Genomic DNA, 17,486 nt, shown 5'->3' with positions numbered 1-17,486 from the left:
AGGTGATTTTTTTAAATTTTTTTTTCCTAGAAGTTTGCAGGAAGGGAAAAGGAGGAAAAATATTTGGCTGGTGGTGGTGGGATCAAAATGTCATTAAACATCTGTTTTTGCAGCATTTCTCAGAGACTGGATTTAAACTGAAACCAGACTGAAATATGTGGATGCCCATGGAATGTTGAGCTGAAGCTGGTCTCCCAGCCTGCAGTGCAACACCTGCTGTTTAAAACCCAATCTCCGTACCACATGACTTTAAAAACACAATCATGTTCAGAGATGCGATACAAATAAAACTACAGTTTTTGCACATCGTCTCTTGAATATCTCACTGCCAAATAAAAACCCAAATCAAGTCAAATAAATAGATGCATATTTTGTTAAGGTAACTTCCACAATTTTCTCTGTACCTGCCTGTAGTCAGATTCCGGCATTCAGAAAGTGCTGGAAATCATCTTCGCTTTTGGGGACTAACACTTTTTTATAGCTGGCTCGCTATAGAGTTTTGAACTCAGTTTTCTCAACCTTCGTATGCCTTCCTTTGCAATTGTTAGTAAACTGGTAGCAGCATTTCACAAAAGGAGAATTTAAAGGGAAGAGCTGTACAGAAGCAGCTCCCTCTCACCCTCTGCTTGTTGGGCCTATTTGTCCAGGACAGGAGGCTTTCTCCATCTTTAAGTGGCATAGTGTCTGCCATTCTTGCTAACTGCAAACGTAAAAGCATCTTAGCAAACCTGTACTCAGTCTAGGCAGACGTAAGGCAGGATGTTCAATCTACCATCATCCCCGTGTGGATCTAAAGATATGCACTGTGTCCAATCATACCAGTTACCCTGTGTATCATAACAACCGTTCACGCCTGGCCAGTTATGTTCACGTATTCTGTTGAGATCATCACTCGTGACCTCCCTCGTGACCCCAGGCAAGTCTGTAGGTTTGCTGTTAGGAGCTAGAACGTGAGTCTTTCTAGCCTCTTTTCTAGTGCTTTCCTCCTGCTTTAAATATTCAGACATAAAGTAGTGAGCTCCTGGAGTCTGTACTCCTGATGAAGACAGCAAGCTACTCTGTCTGTTTAAATATGACTGAATTATTTCGTTTCTGGACAATTCTTTCCAGTTCGTTTGTTCAAAGGGGCTTTGCAGGTTGGGTTTTTGCTCCTGCTTTTCCGTTTCTGTCCTGTGCTGTTCAGTAAGTGCAGGGATTTCTACCTGCAAAGGATCTTTCGGTGTTAAAGGTTTTATCTGTCCTGTCATGGGATCAAAAGTGAGCTTTCTCTCTTTTAATCTCACAGGTTTCACACCCCCTTCTGTCACGTGCCCATCCAAGTTGACTGTATAGTCTCTAGGTCGGTACCTTTTCTTCTTTTTGCTATCTGAACCTGAAGCAGCATCATCACTGTCCATTTTCGAAGCGTCCTGCGAAAAGCCGACGTGCGACACGAGAGATTCCCCCGGGTGGGAGCTGGTTTTGCAACCGGGAGACGTGTGCTGTGGAAGCGTCCCTGCTGTGTGCCTGTGCTGGCTGTCAGGAGGCGCCTGCTGCTCCTGCCAGTGCTGGGACACCTCAGATAGCGACTGCTGAGAGAACTCCAGTCTTTTCGCTGGCATCGGAGGTGTTGATGGTTGCATCAAGGATGGCGGCGGTGACGGCACCTGTGCAGTGTCTAAGAACTGAGACCTTTGAGATGGACTAGGCATGGAATCCTTTGGTGAGTACGTGGTGTGCTGCCGCGCAAACGCGTCGTGCCTGACATTCCTGGGACTAAACGAGGAGCAGCGCGGGCTCTTGGGTTGGTGCGACCCGGAGGTTTCTTCCGATTTATCATGCTGCTGAAGCACTGCAGTCTTTAATAAGGAGGAAGTGCTTGAAGGTTTTACGAGTCCTGGAGAACTGGTGTGAGGTTTTACAGCATTTACTGGGATCTTATTGTGTTTATCGTTTTCGCTAAGTTCTGTCCTGCTGCTTTCAGGCCCTGCATGTAGATTTACATCTACAGGACTAGGAAAATTCTCGGGACTACCTCCAATTCCGTTTGTTGGAGGGGGTGAAGAGTTCTGTAATATTTCATGACTAACTTTGGAGACTTTCGGGGGAGGAGGGCCCTGATGCCCATCCCTATGTTCACCTTTCCTTTTCCGATTTCCCAATTTCTCTGGTTTTGGAGAATTCAGTTTCTGGATATCGTTCCTGCTTTTCAATTCACTGATGGGTTTTGACCCAGCCACGGCAGGAAGGGGCGCTTCTGGTTTGCAGTTGTGAGCACCGCCGTTGGCCGATCCGGGCGGATTCTGCAGCCCTCTTGGCACCGCCTCGCTCGGGGTCACAGGTTCTATCAACTTTTGCCAATTCCGCAACAATTTCTTGGCACGTTTGGCAAGTTCCTCATTGGATGTCTTCTTCCTCACCTCATTGATAAGCCTCCCAAGCCTTGTTTCCTAGAAAAAAAAAAAAACAACAGTTGTTTTATAAACAAGTATCATTCGAAACAAAATTCTGACTCCTTTTTTAAGGTAAATTCCTGCTTTTCAATGCTTACCCTAAGAAATGCCTAGTACAAAATGCTAGAGATGCAAGAGCTGAATTAATCTTTTTGGAAGGGTTAACCCCTCTTGTTCTACGCTGTGCCACACAGCACGAAACCTGCTGCTGGTTTTAAGCCACCCCTTCCTTCCTCCCTGGTTAAGGCACCAGAGCCATCAGCTGTGAAAACATCAGAAAGGAATTTTTAAATCCACAAGAATTTTGAGAACAGAGGTGAAAGCTCTGACGTGAGGGAACTGCAGCATCCAGGGTGGAAAAAGTGCATGAATTACGATGAACCTGAGACCCGAGAAAGAGGTGAGCGTTGAAAATCCAGAATCTTGTCCACATGTTGCTGTAACAGGCCAATATAAATCTCCACTGCACAAATCAAAGTGTGATTTATGTCCTATCTTCCTCCTCTGCCTCCTCCCTCTTTGCTCCCTATCTTGAAAGGCCAACAGATGAGTTTTCCTGAGATGTCCCAACATGGTTCCATAAGCGAAAGGAAGCATCGTGATAAGCAGCAAGTCGTGATTAATACAGAGCCTTACACAAACGGGAACCAGGCTGCACAGCACACCGAGCTGAACCCAGAGAGAAGTGCTGCACACAGAGATGGCAGAAGCAGCATGAGAAGGACACGATAACACCTTAATCGTGAATCCTCCGCAATCAATCCATTGTTTCAAGGAAAGCTCTTATGGAAATCAGACAGGCAGAAAAAGTCCTTTTATTCACACAAGAAAATCAAGCGATGCTCAGATGGCGACGTACCTCAAGTGCCTCTTTGGTAATGGGGTATTTCTCCAGGCTGGAGATCACTTCCAGCACTGCCACCATGTTATGGATCTGCAATAAGGAAGACAAAGTCACTGCACATTTCATGTACAGGTCTCAGTTATCAAATGTGATTTAAGACCTTCTTCTTTATAATTGCTGGAAACATTAATCACAAAACTGCTGTCACATTGTCTAGCTTTAGGGAGCAGACTGTTAAAAAAATAGGGACAAGGACACTTTGCTGACCTAGTTGGAAACTGAAGGAGCTGTAACAAACACACACTTACATAAAGCCAAATGAAATAGCAGAAAAAAAAATCAGCGAGCTAACCAGGAAAGTTCTCAGCCCTCAGTCAAGGCATCGGTTACTTGTCCTACAGCCTAAAAGGAAACTTAAGCATTAAGTGGACTGAGCAGAGCAACCAGTGGAATCAGAACCGCAGAATTCAGCTCTAAGCACTGCCTTACACTTACATAAGTCTCTTTTGTTTAATTCTGCTCAAATTGTTCCTGCAGTCACACCAAGGAACAAACTGCCCCAACCCCACGCAGCGCTGCAGGCTGTGCCCGGTAGGGGTCCTCAGACACCCGGCTCCGGCAGCCTGGAAGGCTGCATGGTGCAGGAATGGCACTGCACGAGTCTGTAAGGCAGCGAGCAGAACGTCAGAAACCCATTTCACATTAACAAAGCACATCGCAGATTTTTGATGGGCTTCACTGCAACATTTGTGTGCACGGCAGAGCAGATCTGCAGACCCACGTGTGATATTAAAACGTTCTGACAGAACTCAGATCCTCGTTTCCATTACCTGACACTAACGGCACTGAAACCTGGAATTTCTAACTCACCTTTGTAGATGGATTTAAATGATAACAGGAGGAAAACGTGAATCACTGAACCTCATTTATTGCTTAACTGCATTGTGACTCAACTGGACACGAACGGCACCCGTGGAAAATCTCCCACAGAACCTCTATGGGGATCCCATGGGATCCCAGAGCTGCACCCCGCAGCACTGCCAGCTCCTTCTTTGTAAGGAGAGGGGAAGCGCGTGGGGCTCAGCTCCTCCACACCACCCCCACCCTTCTGCCAGTCCCAGGCTTTACCAGGACCGCCTTGGATAAAGCTGCCAACAATGAAATGCTTTCCCTGATTTTGAGTCATTTTTTATCCAAAGTATTTTTTCTTTTTAAGTCCATGCAGGCTTTGAGTGATCCGAACTCAGGTTGTAAAACCAACTGCCGACCAAAGCTGAATTTCTCTTGGATGCCCCTGCAGATACCTGAAGCCCCACCGCCCAGCTCAGGGCTGGGAATGCTCCTCTGAAGGTTTAAAGCAGCAACAGCACACGATGTATTTCAGCACTCAGAATTTCATTTCAGGGCACTGACTGTAAGAGTGGATCCTTGCACTCCTTCAGTGCCCAGAAAGGATGGTTTAAGACTGCAGTTTGAGCGACACATGACACCACTAAGCTCCCCCAAAGCTTCTAGAATCAGAGCATTTAGGACAGCTGATGATGTTCTCTTTCTCAACACATCTTTCAGAACAGGAGTTACAGGGGTGCAGGAAGGCTCTGAGCATTGAGCACGTCAGTAATCGGGACAATCAGTTCTACAGTTACTGGTAATCCCCAAATAGCAGCTCAATGACAAACTGATGGCAAAAAAGGGACTTATCAAAAGGTCAAGATGGGAAAAGCAATACGCTCATCTATACACACACCTACAGCAAGATGAAATTGGTCAGGGAATTTCCAGTAACTGCTTTGCCTTTGTTTTAGAATACCAAGATATCAATGGTTGTGCCCAAACCTCCATCGCCAACCAGAGCCCAGGCCCACACCACGTCTGATAGATGCTCCATTCCCTCCTCTGACACAACACGGTGCCAATTCTGACAGCAGAAGCTGCCTCACACCACAGCCTGCGCCCAGAGCTCAGCAATAGGGCAGCACAGGACGCCTTTTGGGATTCTTCACACATCTGCAACCAATGAGAAATGCTGTCGTGCTGAAGCGCTCAGTGCAAGGAGTGCCAACAGTCAAACACTGCAGGAGCTCCTGCTCTCCTCGTGCTCTGAGTGACACGAAGCCGGGCTCTCCCTCAAAAAGAAAAGCAACAACTTCGATCAACAACTTCCATCCTCCCCCACAAGTTTGGGGTCGCCATTCTGGAGTGCTTCACCCGAACTGGCACAGAAAGAGATTATTTCAAAATAATACAGAGCGAAATCTCTCGTGGTACAGTCGAATGCTGTGACGAAAAAACAAGGCCGCCAGAAACTCCCAAAGGCCTCAAGTGCCACCTTTTTAAGATGAAGGCACCTACGGAGGTAACAGCAGCGCATCCACACCGCACAGCAGGGCCTTCCCTTAGAGCATCAGTTACCGGCTTCAGAACACTCACACTGTCACACAACTGACAGGAGCACAAAGCTACCAAACCTGTCAGGACATCACCCGATTGTGAGCAGCAGCAGGAAGGAGCATTTATTCACACACAGTTATTAGAAACGCTAACTGGCGCACAGCAGGCAAAGCAGCAGCACAGTGGAGGGGGAGTTGGGCAACCTCTCTGCAGACCGTGCAAGAGCGCAGTTGCACAACTCCGTGCCTCCAACTTGCACAGTGCTTTCGTTTCTATTTTGCCTTTGTCTGCTCCCACTGCAACCCATCACTGCTGCCCCAAAACAAAGCCTCCCACAAAGCAATCCCAGGACCCGGCAGCAAACAACTACAAATAATTCACACTGCATTCCAAATGACCCCATGCTGTTCCCGTGTGGTGAAGGCTGACTGGTCCGGGTTAATTCACTCCAAGTTTACTGGGGAACATCTGCTCCAAGTCATCCCCAGTAATCCTTTCCAGCCAACCCTGATGACAGTCACGGAAAACAAATCTTATTTATTCCATGCAGGTCTCCCTGTGCCGCTCAGCCGTCCGCTGGAGCTCACTGCTGCTGTGTCAGATCTGTTCCAAGTTCAGCAGTAAATGCTTTCACCGCAGTCTCAGACAACAGCACGGGTTTCTGAACTGTGGAAAGCTTCAAACAGTAGAATTTCTGCTCTTTAATTGCCATCTTAATCCTATTTTACTGTTACACGCCGAGACCAATCCCACAACCAACAGGTGAGCTCCACGCAGCGGTTTAAGAAGGACAAAAGCAGGTCTGGGAAGAGGGATGCACTGCAGGACCGGCAGCGCTGGGCTCTTCCCTGCACAGCACAGAACCCACAGAGCTGCACGTGGCAGCTGCTCCTGCTGCGCGCTGCCAGCCCCAAGCACAGCCCTGTGCAGGTGCCCCCACCATGCGAGGATGGGACAACCCTCAGCGTTTTCCTGAACGCCACCACACACCGTCCTACAGGGCCAGCACTGCTGAAATGGCCAGGAAGACGGCAGCATTCCCACAGAGCCACAGCCTCCCCGCTCTTCTCCAAAGCTCTCCAGCAGTTTGCTCGTGTCCAAGCACCAACCCTGCCCCAGACTGCAGCCTCCAATCAATACCAAGTCTTTCCCGCAACACTGCACTTGTGTAACAGTTATTTCACTGCATTATAATCCAAAGCGTGGAGTAAGAATTAAGAAGAGAAGAGCTGCTGTTCATAGTAGGCTTTATTCAAATGGTGCAGTGGAAATGCAGCAGGATGGTGTTTATTTAGCACTTCATACAGGGACGCGCTGGACACAGACGTGAGCATCACACCACACAACCAGCAACCTGTAACGTCATTTATTCAAAGACACAAACACTCAGAGTGAGAATTCAGGTTACGATCTGCTGGTATTTAGATCAGTTCCTTTGCAGCCAATCTATTAACAGTTTCCCCTACCCCCAACGTGACATGAAGTTGTCTAAAGATAGGGAACACGAGATGCTATTCACAGAAGTGACACTGCACACCATGCACTACTTCAGTCAGAATTTCTGAAAACGTTTGAAAGTCAGTTTGCTGAATGTATTCAAACATTCCCCAGCATACAAAAGACACAGTTAACGATGGAGGAGAGCTTTCTATAGCATTTAGGGAAGGAGACCCTTAAAAATGGAGGAACAGATGCTTTAGGCATGAGTTGAAGACATCCCCTGAGAGCACCTTCTACAGCAGAGAAATTCACTGGGAGTCCACACTTGGAAAACTGATCAGCAATTTGTGCTGCAGAACAACAGCAGAAGGAACAGCCCTCGCTCCTGAGCACGTGGCTCTGTGTGGCACTCAGCCTTACCCCAGCTTTAGAATTTCCACCTCTAACTGAAAGTTTGAACAGGCTGCATATATTTTACTTGCACTTAGCTTTTATTCAACGGTCAGGTAACGCTACCCAGATTCCTTCCCATCCCTGCCTCACAAAGGCAGAATCAAACCAGCGTTAGGTCAGAGTGCAGCAGAACACTGCACTGCCAGGGGTTGGCAGGCCTGAAGTGCTCCATGTGAGCAAGGCAGCAGCTCAGCCCTGATCCCTTGTGGCAGTACAGACACACGTGAGTAAGGTGTGGAGAGATGAGCGCAGCCAGGAGAGCCACAGCAGTGTGCCAGCAGGGGGGTCTTTAAGGCAACCAAAGGCAGCACTGTAAACTGCTCTACTCATGCTTATTAACCAGTAACCAAACAGCTTTCTTATTACAACAAACAGGAATAACTGCCGACTGACTTCACCACTCGCACTGCAGCCCGCACACAGAATCACACCCTATCCCTGCTCCCACTGCTCACAAAGGATGCCCACTGGCTGCAGCACAACACACACACCCCCTTACTTTTCTCCCTCTCCTCACCAAAATAAACAACCAACAAAAAACCCACCACCCCACACCTCCAGACCATGAAGCAGAGCAGAACCTTTTAGGGGAGCAAATTCTTGGAGCCAATTTGAAAAGCCCTGCAGCAGAAGCACAGGCAGGCTGTGTGAGACGCTGCTCACCCAGACAGGCACTGCGTGGACTGAGGGGGCACAGCAGTGGGGGCTGCCATGGTGTACCACCAGCAAGGTGAAAATCCTGGTCTTCACTCAGCCACTCCAATAAGGAATGGAATAGGAATCAAATTTGGGTGGAAGCACACATTCATCTCAAGCGCTACAGTTCAAGAATGTACACAAAGAGGAGTTCAGAGGTGTTGAAAACACAGTCAACAAGAAAAAGTTTAAGTTCATATTGTATTGGAAAAAGTAGGTAGGAGACAACAAAGCTTGAAGAAAGCCTTTCCATGCATTACAGACATCATAAAGAAAAGGTCATCAATTGTTCTCATGCTTGCTGACCTGATTTGGCCCAAGACAAACACTGATTATGTATCAGGAATAACCAGAGTGCTACCAGCACACTCAAATAAGGCCTCTATCAGTTTCTGCAGACATTACTGGGGTTCAAGCACAGATCAGAGCAACCTGGAAGGAAAGTTTTACATCAGTGGTGTTACTTCAGAGGCAGAGGACCACACAGCTCCCAGACGTCCATCCCTCCCTCCCATGCACAGCCAGGACTGGGCACAGAGCACAGCACAGAGATGCTGGAACGCCTGCTCTCCCTTCCACCTATCAGCCAACTCAATCCAGTCCTCGTCAGTCCTGGTTTCCAAAGAAAGGCACACAGGTAATTACAAGCAGCAGTCTGTATGATAAAGGACTCGGGATGAATTTTTAAAGGATCTGGATGAATTTTTTGTGGGATGGCAGCCCACAAATACACAGATCCCAGCATGGCCTGCTATGAAGGCACTCCCTGGCTGCAGAACGATGTAGCATCCCTTGTCAGCTGCACAACTACAAAGCACAGTGATGTGCTCACAAGAAGGTGAGTGTGGCACACATGTTCACAAACCTGGGAAGAGCAGCATCGCAAACGGGAAGGCTTTAAAATCAAGTTTGCAGAAAAATAATTCACTACCCTCTTATCAGCAACTAGTAATACAGAACTTACGTCAGCGTGTATTAAAGAGAGCTTTAATGGAGACGCCAAAAAAAGTGCAGTCAATTGATCCTGGAATTATTGCTCACCAAATTCTGGGTAAAACAGCACTCAGACTTCCCTGCCCACCCAGAGCTGCGAGCTGGAGATGGTTTGTTTCAGAAAGCTGTGAAGGTGCAGCAGAAGAGCTGTGTGTGCTCCCAGACAAAAGGTCCGGATCTGCAGGATCAGCACACAGAGCTCACTTGAGGAGCAAGTATCATGAAAGTGTGCTAGAAAGAAGCTGCAGCAAAGAGCTGGCTGTCACCCTCAGACACAACTGCCACCTCTGCACAATCATCTCTGCAGTAAAAGCTTCAAAATACACCAAGCTGAGATCGTCACTGAGTGCTGCCGACAGACTCGGATGTAGGATTCCTCTCCTCCCTAACAGCCATGGCACAGAAGCACGTGGTTCAGCACATTGACACAACACAGCACATTGACACAGCACAACACACCTCATTACATTTCACTTCCAGGCATTCCCTCAACAGATTTCCACGGCCCAGGCTGGATGCTGTTTAACACTTTGACATCAGCAGCCAGAGTGAAGGAAGCGCTGCGGCCCCAGCAAACACCAACACAGCGTTATGTTCAGCAGATCACACCTCAAATTAAAGCAGTTTGTTAGCCCTGCAATATTGTTCCAAACGCCAAAAGCACGAATTACCTGCAGAAAGAATAATTTAGCTACGAGAACACTGAATAAACAAACCTGCAATTACATTAAAGTGAGTGTGATATACTTACCTGTACCCAAAATATTTCCCCAAAGATAAGCGCCTGCGGGGCCACGGCACACTGTGTCACACAGACCAGGGAAACTTCACTGGAAGTTATCACTGAGCACAACACGGACCTCACAGGGCTGCAGTGAAGCGTTATCAGTGGAAGCAGGCATCTGTGTGTTGTTGTTGTGTTTTTGTTTTTTTTTTTTTTTAATATGATATTTATATTTGTTTTTAACTCCAAACATTATATAATAATATCTATGGCTTAGAAGAAGCACTTCTTAATTAGTACCACATTTCCCCAGTGGGCAGAAGTAATTCCTTCTCTTTCTACCCTGACACGTATTGCTCCTGAAAGAAAAAAAAGAGCCCTGGACAAGAGCAGAGCCCCCAGAGATGGGAGCTCCCAGGAGCTGCACAGGATGTGAAGCAGCACTGCTGTGCTTGGGGTGACGCGGGGCAGCAGCCGTCACAGGTCTGTACCAGAAGTGCTGGAGATGCAGCAGCTCACAGCAGACCCTAAAGCAGTCTCACCCTCAGTAGAATGGTAACAGCTGGCAAATCTTGTTGCTATCCTAGGCCTGGACTTCTGAAACACAGGTTAAGCTGAGGGTCTTCACATCTTACACAACACCAGTTGTGGCTCCCCCCACCCGGAGCACGTGGCAGCAAACACTGCCCTCCCACCTCCAGCACTGCAGCCCCCTGCTGTGTGCCCAGGCTCCTGGGGCCCCACTGCCCACAGCTGGAGCACTGGGAAGCAGCAGCATGGGCTGCTCAGAGCCAGGGGGTGTGAGCACAGCCAGCACACCTGGGCAGACAGCACCCCACACACCAGCTTTCCCCACACTGTGTGTCGTGGTGACTGGAAGAGGTGATTCCAGACATTGATCCTACCTACAAAAAGTCACCTCTTCCCTTCAGTCAACCGCTTTGTGGTTACAAGCAGCGTTACAGCAGTTATTTCCCCTTTCCTACTGGTGCTGCCAGTGCTGTGCTGCAGCAACAGCAGGCACACAGAGGGATGGGAAGGGGCTGAGAAACAAAACCTGACCGTAAGGCTCCCACAGCCATCCCGAGCAGCACGGTGAGCACAGTGAGCTCCCACGGGGCCCCAGAAGCCCCAGCCAGCGTAGGGCAGAGGGAGGCACAGGAAAACAAGAAGCACTCTGCTTTTTAGCCTCAGTCCCTATTTAAGTGCTTTCAACCCACCCGAGCTGCCATACCTGCGGCACTGCTCCTCACAACACAGCAGACATTGCATCAGGTACATCAGGCAGCTGAGCTAGACCAGAAACTGTCAGAAAAAACTATTCTGTCATTTTTCAACAAGATGGATTCCCCAGCTCAGCTCACGGCCAGATTCTGCAGACAGCTGCACCAGCACACAGAAGGGATGCACGTAGCAGGAATAAGGAGCGGGCATTATTTAACATCACTGTGAAACCAACACTCAAATTACAGCTTAAAAGCAAATGACTACTGCCATCAACACTGCAACCTGCGCAGCACCAAGGAATTAGCAACAGAAAGCTCATTTGGCAGCCCCACATCTTCAACCCTCCCAACTCAAACTCCCCGCTACTTCTGTTTTTCTCAGATTCTGCCTTTGCAGCTCCCAGCTCAGTGATGCTAAGTCTCACTGCACCATGGAGCACAGTGCAGACTCCTCTCTAGGAGCAACACAGCTCTGCCAGCAGCTACAAACCTCCTGGCCAGGCGAGCACCACATCGGAGCAGTTAAACCCAGCATCTGTGTGAGCATCACAGGCACTGACACAACACAGCCAGCAAGCGAAAAGAAAACTACTAATTAATTTGCAAGCTGTTTTGGAACGAGATGAGCAGTAAGACAGGAGAGAGAGGCCGAAAAACCAGCAGCATCACCACCCTTAAAGCAGTGGGTTCAAACAAACTCAGCTGCTGACAACACAGAGCATTAAGAAGCAGAACCGAGTGAGCGCAGCAGGACTCCTACCTGCAGCCACCTGACCTCCCCCAGCAGCCAGGACTCCGGGCTAAGAAATGCCACAGCCATCTGCAGTTTCCCCACACACCTGAAGCAATCAGCCACCAAGGCACAGAGCAGGGCTGGGATTTGATTGAAACACTCAAGAAGCAGACAAAAACCAACGAGAGGTACAGCAGGTTCCATCCTCTTTGCACACCACAGCTTCCTCAAAACTGATAAGCTCATTAAGGGCCTCACAGAAACGGATAAAGCTGAAGCAAAAGCCATGCCTACTTTCGCCCACACAACGCTTCCCTGCATCTCCAGAAATTACCAAGACCCTCCCAAAGCAAAGCGCTGCCCTCCTTCACCCCCAGCACTGATATTATTAGAGCTGTGTCTGGCGCTGTCTATTTGGAACAAGCTCCCCTTCCTTTTAACATCAGCTCTAGAAAGCAAATCTCACTGATGCTTTTGTGCCTGGACTTCGGTAAAGCAGCCAACCCAGAAAACAGCACGGAAGCACCGCTAACCATGAGACTGGAAGATCACCCAACACTCTGGGAAACGTAACGCAGTGCACAGACCAATTCATCATTAATGTTTTGGACTGCAGACCTCTGCTGGAGGCCGAGCAGCAAACCATGAAGCTCAGTGTACATGGCAGCCTGGTCTGCAGGCAGCCCGACCCACACAGCGAGCATCCGAGAGGCGGTGACCTCAGACCAGAGCTGGGCTCACACCTCAGAGTGCTATTAACAGCAAATAAGTAAATTATTGTCTAATATTCCAAATACAAAGGTTGCTACGCATTCAGGCTGAGGACCCATTAATTGTGAGCACACTTCTAACAGCGTTTCCCACCACACTCCCTGATGGGGCCGGAGTGCCTTCACCCCGCAAAGCTGGGCACAACGGGTGCCTTCTCAGCACAGCGAACCCAAACAGAAAAGCACTGCTTCTACCAGAACCAGGAACCCCTCTCCCCTAAGAGCCCACACAGCTACAAGAGGCCGTCAGATGCTTCTCCAGCTACAGCATCCAATAAATGCTCCCAGGAGGAGGATTTCCCTGCAGGAACCACACTGCCCTGCTGGAGGTACAGCACCCAGCTCCCTGCTGGGCCCGTCCCACTGACCCTGTGCTGATATGTGGGCTGATATGGAGCAGAAGTAGTTTGTCCATGTTTTATCAAGAGGAAAAGGCTGAATAAATGGAGAAATAACAGCAGACATCCCGGGTGGCTTCCAAGATGATGTAATTTTTTTTAGATAGCTTATTTCTTACAGGTCTCCTTTGGAATAGAGGTTACTCATACAAATAGTGAACTAGGTGTGTGAAAATAAGTTATACATACATTCTGCAGCAAGTACTAAAAGTGGTCTCAAGTGCTAAATGTGTGTACAGTGTAAGCAACGCTCTGGAGTGAGCAGGGCTTCAGGCAGAGATTAAAACAGATCAACAATTGGAATAGATAACAGCTTCTGAAAGCACATGGGTTCCAACAACCGAGGAAAAGCCATCCTGTCAAACTCACCACAGGAAGGGACCTTCTCCGACAGGACCTCCGACTTATCCAAGATTTGCTCATACCACAAAGACCTCCATAGGCCTGCTGGACTGAATATCCACACGGCTGAAGCGGGTTGTGTTGGGGACGATATCAGCAAAGCTGAAGTTAACAGCACCTCGCAGCAAAGCATGATGAGAAGCACATCTCCTCCTCAGCCCCACCAAACAGATCCCTCTGCTGCAAGCATTTGGTGCAGTTTTCACCCCCCTCCTCTCCAGAAACACACACATACCCACACCAACAATTACATCGAAAAGTCCAAAAGAAACTCAGGCCTCAAAGCTTCTTTCTTAGTAAACAAGGAAGTCAATCACAATAATGAATGCTCTAAGTTTGAATGCAACCACTTCTTTCAAGAAAAGACTCCAGAAGCCAGAAGAAAGCAGCCACAACTTTCCCTGAGCACCAAGAAGTGCTGCAGCTCAGAGCTGCATGACTGCATCCTGTGGGAAGACAACAGAGCAGCTTCTTGTACTTCTGCATTGGAGATAGGGTCAGATTTAAGTTACAGTTTGCTTTTAAGGGTGTTCAAAACTCAAATTTTTCTTCCCTTCACAAAAACAGCACAGCAGATAGTTCTGTCTGTCCATCTACTGTTCACCACGTGTTGGAAAAAAAGTCCAAGTCTGTATGCTGAACCTCAACTCCACCACTGCTGCTCTCATTCAAAGAAGAGGTTAAAATGGAAGACAGCCCCCTGCCTACAGGCATTTCTGAACAATGGGCTGATTTTTCCGCCGCTAATTATTGCCCTGGATAAGTATCAAGTATGTAGAATTATAATTTAACATACATTGCTGCTAAGCTTATGGGGCTACTGACCTCCTGGCAGCCCAGCAGAACATTGCCTGATGCTCAGACCTCCCCAGCAGAGCTGCTGCCCCGTCCCACCACCACAGCACTGCCACAGCACAACCTGACACCGCATATGGACAAAGCACATTCATCACAAAACATAATTCTTAGCTCCTTAACCCTACACAGATACAATGTTTTAGAAAGTAACCCCAGAAGCAGGGCAACCAGAGTCAGCAGGTCTGAAGTTATAAGAAACCACAGCTCTATTAGAATTGTGTTTAACTGGGCTGATGCTCAGAGCAAGGTAAAATGAAAAATCTGTGGCCACAAGAAGGCCCAGCGCAAACAGAACTCGTGAAGCAATGTTTCAGTGTCAACCAAGTTAAAGGACTGCAAACTCCAACAATGGTGAGATTTGAAAGCCCACCATCATCATTCATTACTGTTGCTCAAGCTGGTAACACTGCAGCTCGTGACAAACGTGTATCACAGCAGGCTGTCACAGGGTGGTTTTTCTTTCAGTTTTCACATCGCTTGCACGGCGCTACAGGATGCTTCCAAATGGCCAGAACTTCATAAGCTACTCTGAGAACACCAACACCAGTCTGCTACGGGAGAGATTTGCTCAGAGAGAAGCAGGCACAACTGTGATGGGACCCAGAGCCCACCTGGCAGTGCTGGTGCAGCACAGCATGCTGCAGCCTGACTCACCCTGCTGCCCCATGACAGACTGCAGACGGCTGGGAGCAGCGCAGCTCTGAGTGCTGCCATGCAGACGTCGACCTAAGGCTGAAGAAATCTGGCGGACTGCAGACCCTGCAGCCCTCTCACCATAATAAACACTGATGTGAAGAGCTGCTTTAATAAGCCAAAAAACCTTAAAAGGAGTAAATAACATTTTGGATAACCACAGCTTACACACGAAGACCACTTACTGGTAAAATCTACGCCGACTCCCGTGCTTACTCTACATCCCAGAAGGAGCAGATAAGCTCATTAGCGCTCTGCAGGGAAGGATAAAAGCGAAGACCGAGGCCGCCCGCTGCCGGAGCCGCTCCAGCGCCCCGGATCCACCTTCGAAGCTCTCCGGGCGACCCCCGAACGCGGGGGCGGCCCCGGGTCCCACGTCCGCGGCGGGAGGCGGCAGAGGGGCCGCGGAACAGGTGGGCGCCCCGCGAGGCTCCGCAGCCCGGCCCAGAGCCCCCTGCAGGCCGCACCCGAGCCGCGGCCTGGCGTGGGGAGGCCGCCGGGCCGCGCGCCGCATGGCCGGGTAGAGCCGGACGGCGCCGAGAGACGGCGCGGGGCGGGGGGTGGGGGAGGGGAAAGGGGGAACGCGGCCCGAGGGGAAAGGGGGAGAAACCGCCGAGCCCCGCGGACGGAGCGGAGCCGCCGGGAGCCGGACCGGGGGCAGCACGGAGCCGGGAGCTGCCCGCTACCGCCCGCAGCGGAGGCTTCCGGTGCCCGGGCTGGAACGCGTCGAGCCGCGGTCCCGGCAGGAGAAGAGGCGGCGGCTCCCGGCGTTCCCTCAGCAGGCGGCGGCGGGGCCGGAGGGCGGCCGGAGCTCAGCGTCCCCGCGCCGCCAGTCGGGGAGCCTCGGGCCCGGCGGGCCGTACTCACGTTGCTCTGCGGGTCGATGGCCTGCAGCAGCCGGTCCCTGATCTGCTGCGGGGAGGGGGCCGGAGCCGCTGTCATTGCCTGGGCGAAGCGGGGCGGCCGCGGCCGGGGCGGGCGGGCGGCGGGGCCGGGCCGGGCCGGGGCGGCGGCTCCTCACTCGCCGGCGGCGGCGGCCTCCTCGGGGAGCCGGAGTCGCATGTTCGCTCCCCGCGGAGCGGGGGCGGCGGCGCTCGGAGCGGGACGCGGAGGAACCGCGGCGGCGCGACCGGGCCGGGCCCGACTGCTCCGCTCGGGGCCGAACTCAACTGTGGGCAGGAGCCAGCCCCGCGCAGGGCACCATGGGACACGCCCGACGCCGTTACGCACGGCGCGCCCCTGACGTCCCTCCGCACGCAGCAGCAGACACGAACTGCGCATGCGCGGCGGGCACCGGGACGGGAGGTGGGGGGTCGGGGAGGCCGCGCGTGCGCGGGTGGCGGCGCGGCGCGGCGCGCGCAGAGCTGCGGGGTCGGGCGGGGGGCTGAAGGAGCGCGGCAGGGGCCGGACCCGGAGCGCCGCCGTGCTGCGGTTCTGCCTCCGGCTGCGGTCTAAACGGGGCCGGTGCCCCTGGGCGGCCTTATGGAGGGAACGGCCGACGGGCGTCCGGAGCGATGCGAGGGCCGGGACGGGGCGGAGCGGCCGCAGCCCGAGCGGAGCGGTGCGGAAGGGAGCGCGGCTCCGTCCGCATCTTCATCGGGCGCGGAAACCACCCGCGCCTCTTCACGCGGCCGCTCCTCGGCGGTTCCGCCCCGCGCGCTGTTTTGCGGCATCGCTTTCGGCTCGCGGTGCGGCACCGCGGCCGTCAGCGGGAAAAGCTGGCCGTGCCCCCGAAGGAGCCGCCGGCACGGAGCTCAGCGCGGCTCCGGCATCGCCCGCCCCGCCCCGCCCCCACTCTTGGACTGAGAGCCGCAACGCGGAGCTGCGGACGGGGCCGCCCGGCTGTGCAGCGCTGCTATTGCTAATACACATGGACTGAAATATAAAAACCACAGAAATCGCATGCAAGATGTGAATTAAGGTTAAAGTTAAAAGTATTTCCGCGCAGCACAAACCCAGCTGAAGGACTCTCTTATCCGTGTATTCTACGTTCATCACTAGGGAAGGTCACCGGCCCCAAACACTGATTTAACATTAAAGAATAGCACAAAAAGCTGGGTTTGCAAGTTACTGGAAGTTACAACCTAATTAAAATCTCTCAAAAAAACACCAATATCGAATTAATTTCTCCTTACTGGAATAAACACAACATTAAATTTACCCTTAAATAGAACTTTTTTATTCAACCAAATTCAAAATGATTCCAAAACTTCCTCAGGATTACAGATATTTTTCTGCTCAAAGTCCCTTATGTATTGCTTAGGAAAAAAAACCTTATATTGAAATTTGTATCTAAACATGAATGTGTTGGGAGAAAAAAAGTGAGAATCCTTTTTTGAGGTGTCCGTATCTACTTCTCCAAAGAAAAATGGAATCATGAGGGGAAAATGACTTCTTTTTTCCAAGTTACATCAATACTTTACTCAGCTTCAC

At 50.7% G+C, this 17,486-nt stretch overlaps 1 protein-coding gene across 1 annotated transcript; it reads right to left on the bottom strand.

The window, feature by feature from the left end:
• Positions 1-734: 734 nt before the first annotated feature.
• Positions 735-15,995, bottom strand: MED26 (mediator complex subunit 26; the record flags this gene model as incomplete). Its single annotated transcript, XM_079546930.1, has 3 exons — positions 735-2,429; positions 3,292-3,366; positions 15,921-15,995. The coding sequence occupies 3 exons, from the start codon at positions 15,993-15,995 to the stop codon at positions 735-737; spliced, it is 1,845 nt and encodes a 614-aa protein (XP_079403056.1).
• Positions 15,996-17,486: the final 1,491 nt, after the last annotated feature.

This window comes from Tetrao urogallus, assembly GCF_951394365.1.
Source record: "Tetrao urogallus genome assembly, chromosome: 25".
Classification (NCBI taxonomy): Eukaryota; Metazoa; Chordata; class Aves; order Galliformes; family Phasianidae; genus Tetrao; species Tetrao urogallus.
This window is presented reverse-complemented; position numbering and strand designations above follow the sequence as displayed.